Source organism: Egretta garzetta, unplaced genomic scaffold (genome assembly GCF_000687185.1).
Source record: "Egretta garzetta isolate BGI_Z169 unplaced genomic scaffold, ASM68718v1 scaffold706, whole genome shotgun sequence".
NCBI classification, from domain to species: domain Eukaryota; kingdom Metazoa; phylum Chordata; class Aves; order Pelecaniformes; family Ardeidae; genus Egretta; species Egretta garzetta.
The window spans coordinates 77,940-85,775 of record NW_009260015.1 but is presented as its reverse complement, the minus strand read 5'-3'; the positions used below and the strand labels follow the sequence as shown (position 1 = coordinate 85,775).

Sequence of the window (7,836 nt, the reverse complement as noted above, 5' to 3'; positions counted from 1 at the left end):
TAGAATACGGTCTGAGTTAGTGTAGCTAACGGCTTGTTCAGAACAAGCTGCTGATTGCTGTTGTGCAGTTTATTTTAGTGCTGTTTCTTGAATAGCTTGTGACATAAGGTTGAATTCAAGTAAGATAAAGGTTAAACCAGCTGGCATTCCCTAAAGAAAACTCTGATTTGTGTAAATACTGGAAATGAACCAGGTGTTTTATTAAACCGAGACGTGTTTCTGGTATAATTGGTGTTTATGTAATATTTCTAGCATATTCTATAATAGGTTTCACTTTGGGGCGTGTGGATGTGTGGAGGCATATCATAGTCAACGGTGAATCAGGAAACAGAGCGTGCCTTTTGCCACGTGTTCTACCTGGGTTTTTATAATCCTTCCTGTTACTTTTGCATTCTTTAAAGAAACTTGTTGTTGCAGAATACAGCTGCATTTCTTTGGGCAAAGCGCAGGATTTTAGTTTCTGAATGCATTTTCATGTGGAGATAGATAAAAGGGTTTCTGTGGAGAAAATAAAACAATAAAGAGCTCCTACATAGTTTGATATAACTATGTGTGAACTACACATTTTAGCTTCTTAGCACTTGAAATATGAATTTAGATATTAAAAGACAAAAGCTAAAATTCACAGGTCTAAGGTAATAATTAATTATTCCTGTCTTAATGAAGGATCTGTGATCATTTTACATGTATTGTTTTTATTCTATTATAGGTTGCTAATTTACCTTCTACTGAAGTCTTGTAACAAACCTGGAAAGCTAGAATCCCTGAGATATTAAAAGTTAACAATTCAGATAGGAAGGGTGACTTAGTTGTATAAATTCTGCTTGATTCTGATATGTAGAAGATGGGAGAAAGAGGTCTTTCGAAGAATAATTCCTATCTTTAGCAAAATGTATCTGAAAACCCTGAATCCTCCCCAAGTGCAAACTTCTTTGCTTGTACTTGACTAACCTTAATTTCTCTAGTCTGAAAACACGCACTCCTAAATGACATAGGAGAAGAGATGGGGAAACTAGCTGTCAGATCTTCTTCCAAACACAGATTTTCGTTACCAGATGATAGAAAAGTGACCAAACTTTTTACTACTTTTGTTTAAGATCTTTTATTTAAACAATATGATATCTATTATCAGAAGGTTTGTAAAAATGAACAATGTGTTTTCTTTCTTTCTTTCTAGCACTAGAAAGTTTGGGGTTTGGCTCCTATATCAGTGAAGTAAAAGAAGTCTTACAAGAATGCAAAACAGTAGCACTAAAGAGAAGAAAGGCCAGTTCACGCTTGGAGAACCTCGGTATTCCAGAAGAAGAGCTTCTAAGGCAGCAACAGGAATTATTTGCAAAAGTAAGTGAAGCAATACTTGTACTGATGAGGTTGGAATAATTAATGCTTCAGATCTAGTGCCACAAAAACACATGCACACCTTAAGGAGTATCTTCTGTGTGTGAATTGCTGTGGCATCTAAGATGCTGTTGGCCTTGGCCTGTTTGAATTGGGGAAAGTCAAGTCAACAAACAAGATGCTGCTACTTGTTACTTCTGTGATTTGACATATAGGACTTTGTACACAAACAGATTTTATACTCTAGGTTTAAAAAGCATGGGTTTTTGCTGCTACTTAGGTATTTCCATTCTATTGTAGAGAATACATTAAGGATTATTTGGCTGAGGAAATAAAAGAATGACAGCTGGTTTTCTAGGAAATCACCAGTTTTGATGCATTACAAAGTGAAAATAGCTCTTCTGTTTCTGGCCATCAGTGCACAAATGTTATTTCATTAGGCTTTGAAAGAAACATTAACTGTTCAAAATTTCTAATTTGCCCTTTCTCATCTTCCTTTACTCTTGGCAAGACTCTAATTGAGTGAATTCATGCATAAATTTTTAAAGAGGCAATTCAGGCATAGGAAAAGCACTTGCCTGCAAATACTGTGCGCACGCATGCACACACACACATATTCTCCTTCATCCTAGCCTTTTTCCCTCCCAGCTTTCCCAGATAGTTTATGAACATCCCCAAGTTTAAATGACTAAAAGCCAATTTTATTTTTCTACACCATCTTCCTCTCCTCTCTACTATGCTCTTAGCTTGACAAGAAGGCCATTCTCTAAACTAAGTGATGTGAGAATTACCTTGGTTTTCTCTTTCCTCTTACCCCAGTCTTACTTTCTCAGTTTTCTTACTTTAATTTCATCTGGTCAAAAAGTTTATTCCATTATGTGTTATCATGTCTGATTACTGTGACCTTCACTCCCCTTTGCTCTACTTGTATCTTGCCAAAACAATTAATAACTGTTGGTTTTCATATTACAACATGCCAACTATTTTAACCTTAATTGCATGATGAATTTTAAGGCATTTAAAATTTCAGCATGCCACGTAGCTATTGTCAGCATGCAGTGAACTAGTTGTGGTAAGAGTTAGGCATGCGTGAATTTGTTTGACTGTACTAGTATTAGAAAGACCAATATGGCTGCTTCTGGGTTAAGGGTGAGATTTACAAGTAATAGTCAGTTTGATACCTGTTTTTTACTTACCATTTTGTTCAAATAACTTAGCATGGTATGTAAAATAAAAAAGCAGCAAATAAGGTATGTTAAGGGAGTACTAGCTCCTGAGTAACGGCTAAAAAATAAAAATGCTGAAATTATGGCCATCCCTGTGTAAGCCACACTTTATCTAAGGAATGACCCCTTGAGGTATGTTCTTTTCTAATTCTGTAATACTGTGCCTTAATGCCTAAATTAAGGCAATGCATGTGAGTTTGAGAAGATTGTATGAATGATTTTTTTTTTTTTTTAAAGTCTTTGGTAATATGGAAAATCTTTGCTTAGATTCAAAGATGGCAGTCTCATTTTTCCAAAACACTAGTTGTGATACACTGTTGGAGGCACTGTAATTATTCTTTAAAATAGTTACGCAAGTGCATGTTCGTTTATTTGTGCTAATCCTGTTAATATTCTGGAGCATGACACTAATGCTGACTTCTTGCTCTAGTTTTAAAATACTTGCCTGTTAATCTTAGGAATGTTTGATGCCTATAGCTTGGATGACTGTAAATATTTGGAGTCAGTGGAATGGCTTATCCTGGCGCTCATGCATGTGTATAAATTTTTGTGCAAGACAAGGGCCTTGACAGATTTGAGGGTTTTTTGAGGCTTCCTCGCTAAAGTTCATCTGTGCAGTGAACGAGTTAAGTTTACCAGATGGTTATAAAGCTTCTTAGTCAATACAACTTAGTGGAATTTTTTTTTCCCCCCCCTCCATTTTTTAAACGGCTAAGTGATATAATTATAAATATAGCAGTGAGGGTAGGCACTGACAAAACATCCATCCAGTGTGAAGTGCTGAGCCTCTTGATTTCTGGTGCATGCATGTGCATCGCCTCGTTGAGTGTACAGTAAACTCAGTTGTAGCGGGGTCAGTAGGGAGCCCTATTGTTACCTTCGGCATGATAAATATTTATGCCTCTCATATGTGTACAGATGCTGCTGTCTTCCTTCATTTAAAACTTGACAACGTCTTAAATTGTTTTCCAACCCTTCTAACCTCGCTACCGCTTGCAGTTTGAAATACTGAAAAAGTCTTCACTGAGAAGAGATTTCTACCTCTTAAAGTATTTTCTTTTAATGCTAGAAGAGGGTGACGCTTCTTATGATAATGGAAGACTCCCATTTTTTCACTTCGCTAAGTAGATAAGCTGGTTTTGATTGTTTTCCAAAGCATCATGTTTTGGCATCTTGAAGTTTGCAAAACTGTAAAACTTGTTGATGCTTTGGAAAAAAAATAGGAAAATTCAGTGAGTGCAATGGGATTAGAAGGGAAATTGTTACATTCTTAGTGATGACTTGCAAAAGTAGAAGAGTGAAGACAACTGAAGATTTTTAATTTTAAGAACTTTTTCCTAACGCTCACTCAAAATAAAAATTGAAGTTTAACACAGTTGACTAGGATACTGTTGAAATCAAGAGTAGTTGCTGGAAAACGAGTGAAAACTCTGGATAGAAGAATGAGAGTCACCAGCTGAACTATTTGAAATGTTTTGTTAGAACGTCTCGTACCTTTCAATAAAGGACTGTACCTTCCTGTAGAAAAGCCAGCCTCAATCTGCATACCCAAATTTGAGATGACCTTCCATAGCTCAGTTTTCCAAAGATTGCATAGCAAAGTAAGATAATGGCTTGCTTTATGTTTTTATAATAGCGTGTGTCTTTGTGGTACAATTGGATGATTCCATAATGGTAAGGTCTAGTATTTGTAATCAACAAAGTAGAGCTGTTCTCATCTCAGAACTGTGATTAAGTGTTAAGATCACTTGAAATTGAAGCCTAAAATTTCCATTGCTTTGCCTCACTTAAGTTTTCCATTAGGAACTGATTCAGCACAATCCTCACAGTGGAACTTAAGAGGCAGGAGCTAGTGTACTTGGTTTTGTAACTGAATCCTCCAAGTGGTGGCCTCTTCAGAGGATGAGAGAATATAGCTCAACATCTTGGTACAAATAATTAAGGTACTTCTAGGTGTGGTTTTATATGTGCAAATAAGAAAAATCATCCAAAAGGAATCTGTGGCTGCAGATAAAACTGCTTTTAAAGATAAGGTGCTGTAGAGATTCTTCACAAGCTATGTGTGGCCTTAACAATTAAATCCATGTTTGCAGGCACAGCTTGCTGCTGCCTCAGCCAGTGCATCCAATCAGGCAGGATCCTCTCAGGATGAAGATGATGAAGATGATATCTGAAATTCACCAGCTGAGTTTGTCTTTACTAAGAAATATTTTTCCTGCACAATGAAAACAGTGAAATGAATGCTTACCTGTAAGTTTGTATGCATCATGGACTGGCAATTGGTATTCTAGGGGTGTCTGCTGTTGTGTGCTGTACATGTATAAACTGTCTTTTTTTGAACTCTTGAAGATTTAAGGTTCAGTATCATATCAACTTTGGATTTTTAATGGTGTATATGGAAATTTTAGATAGCAGTGCGTCATTTATTTGATCAATAAACAGTGTTACAATAAACAATAAGTTTATAAAATATAGTGAGATTTATACAAAAAGCTCTAAATCCACATTTGCATTTCTTCCCTTTTAACTAAACTATAAAATCTTACTTAGAATTTTTAATTGTTTTTTGGGGGAGTGGTACAGTAGACATAATCTGTTAATGGGAAAAAAGCGGGAGTTCAGCATAGTAGAGTCTGAATTCTTAGTTCTTTTTAAAATGAGGATGTATATGGCAATAAATATTATATATGCTCAAATACCACACTTGTTAAAATTTGAAAATGATACATTTTCACCAAGCTAGGAAGAGGTATGTTTAATAGGAGTTGTACAAATTCAGTCATTTTTTTTGTATAGGGGTGGAAAAAAATAAACCCGTGGTTTTATTATGGCATCCTTTGACAGTCCTAACCGAGTATTTCACTTCAAAGACTGCCTGGTTTGAAGAACTAACTCTTCTATTATTTCACTCCAGTTTAATGTTAACTGTTGTTGATGGTATTTCGTAGTCCAGATCTATTCATATTGTTGAAATATAAAGCTGGAACTTGATGAAACAGAATTGTTCTAGTTCCACTGACGTAACTGGGAATGATTCAATATTCAAGCCTATGGAGGCAAAAGCTGAAGCGAAGAGCATGCTTACCATAAAAGAGGGAATTTATTTAACCTTGATTAGTCATTGTTGTCAGCATAATGCTAACATTCTCCAGACTAGATTGCCACTGGATTAGTAAGATACCTTGTTGAAAGATAACATCTTCGTCATTCAAATTGGTTCCTAGGTAAGGCCAGGTTTTTGATAAAACTATTCCCCAAGAGTGATCAGCAATACATGGAACAGAAATGATGTAGTAGTCCTTTTGATAGTTGATTTGAAAATTCTGTTGATTAATGGATGAGCAGCTGTTCTTTGTGTTGAAATAAAGCACAGTAGTGTCCATTGCTGAGTTTTAATGTGTTACTTGAAGTAATACTGGCATATCTTCTGGTACACTAATCTGAGCAGACTAGAAAAGCCACTCGCATGCTGCTGTAGATGATCCGATAGCTCTCTAACAGCATGGATTGTTTTATTAACTTATGTCCTCAGCAAGCTGCTCTAGTTCCAGTTCTTGAGGAGGGCTGCAGCAGCCTGTTGACCTAAGGATGCAAACAGAAAAGGGCGTGCCCGTTTTTACAGTAAAGATCTGAACAAGGTACAATCGGCATATATTCAGATCTCGGTCACGTAGTGACTTTTGATTTAAATTTGAGATATATTGAATAAATGTGAACACTTCCTTAAATGCATTAACACCGTGAAAACTCAGAAAAGTGTTTGTTAGAATCTTTAAAAGAGGAAAAACGAAACAAAAAACCTTTCATGGATACTATGTTAGGCGAGGTTTGATGGAAGAAGTGGTTTTCTGTAAGGGTTTAAGTACCAAAGGTAGAAAAATCTAGTCTAGTGATACAATGTTAATGTGCAGTGTTGGCTTTTCTAATTTGTACTGTAACACCTTCACACTTTCTATTTTAAACAAGTCTTTTCCTTTTAAATAATACTAGGTATATTTTCACACCTTTCTTTTCTGATGCAGAATTCAGGTTAACATTTTACTGCATCTGGTATGTATGGTGTAATATGTTTGGATCCTTGTGACCTTTCTTTTGGACATTCTTGTGCTTTTTCATATGCTGTATTCTTCAAGCAATAAAATTCTGATGTGTTTTTATAAAATTGCTTTTATATTTAATGAATAGTCTGTCTTCATTGCATTTATAAAGGAAAAAAAAAGTTAAGACTACTTAAACTCTGCTGTTATTTTGACCCACTGAACACTTCTTGTGACCAAAGTCTTTGCAACCTGAGTGCTGTTGGATGGCATTGCTGTTCACTGGGGTTGTTAATGCTTGCAAACGATATTTCTGGGCTTGACCTGCTCTCTTTCCTCTTGGGAACTGCATTTTGTGTATGTGCATTTTTACAACCTGACCTTAACTTGAAAAGTTGGACAAAACCCCTGTAGATCAGGTATAACCTACAGAAATACTTTCAGTTTAACAAAGTGGAAGACCGCAGGCAGAGGCTGGGGAAATAAGAATATACATCAGCCTCCCGTTGAACTAATTTCATGTAGACAAGTCTTGTTTAGAGACTACTTATTCAGCCATTCCACCTCAAGCATGAAAAGTAAACTCTGGCAGTTGCAGGGGAAGAATCTTCACTGATCTTTCAACAAATTTAAGAATTTTGTATTACTTTCCTGTTGTGCTTCCATGTGCTAGCTGTTCGGTGAAGACAAGGGATTTCTGACTTTGTGGTACCACTGATTTATTTTTTTTTTTTTTTTTTTGGTACAGCAGATAACATACAGTGTAAAGTTTGGTTAGTGAACTGTGTTGTTACTTTGTCTCAGAAGAATCATGTATGTGAGGATGTGTCTGTTTCTTAAATATTGAGTTGACTATCTGTGGGTTTTCCATAATTATTCTGACAGTCTGTTTCAAGAGTGCTTTCACTAAGTGACTTTCTTGCGAAATCTCTCTTTTCTGTTACTTTAATAAAGTGTGTGTCTGCATGACGTTGTGGATAATGAATATAGTTGTATTTACTACACGGAGGTGCTTTTAAAGGAAGCGTCTTAAGGATTCCAGACATCATATACTTAAAAAGGTATTTGAATTTCACTACTTAAATGTGGCTAGTTGAGTTTGGTATTGAAACATTGGAAAGGAATTTCTGCAAGAATGGAAAAAGTCTCCGAAAGCCACAATTATAAATGGTGCTCTTCGGATTTTGTAAAAAGTACCTCCATTACAGAGGACTCTCTGTAATATCGCCTGTCCT

The 7,836-nt window shown here is 35.9% G+C and overlaps 1 protein-coding gene across 1 annotated transcript in view; it reads left to right on the top strand.

Annotated features, from left to right (window-relative positions):
* DR1 (down-regulator of transcription 1) overlaps nucleotides 1–7,570 on the top strand; it is a 12,969-nt gene extending 5,399 nt beyond the window's left edge. The window contains 2 exon segments of the mRNA XM_009640608.2: nucleotides 1,178–1,370; nucleotides 4,621–7,570. Of these exon segments, the coding sequence (XP_009638903.1) occupies nucleotides 1,178–1,370; nucleotides 4,621–4,738 (311 nt within the window). The 3' untranslated portion in view covers nucleotides 4,739–7,570.
* Nucleotides 7,571–7,836: the final 266 nt, after the last annotated feature.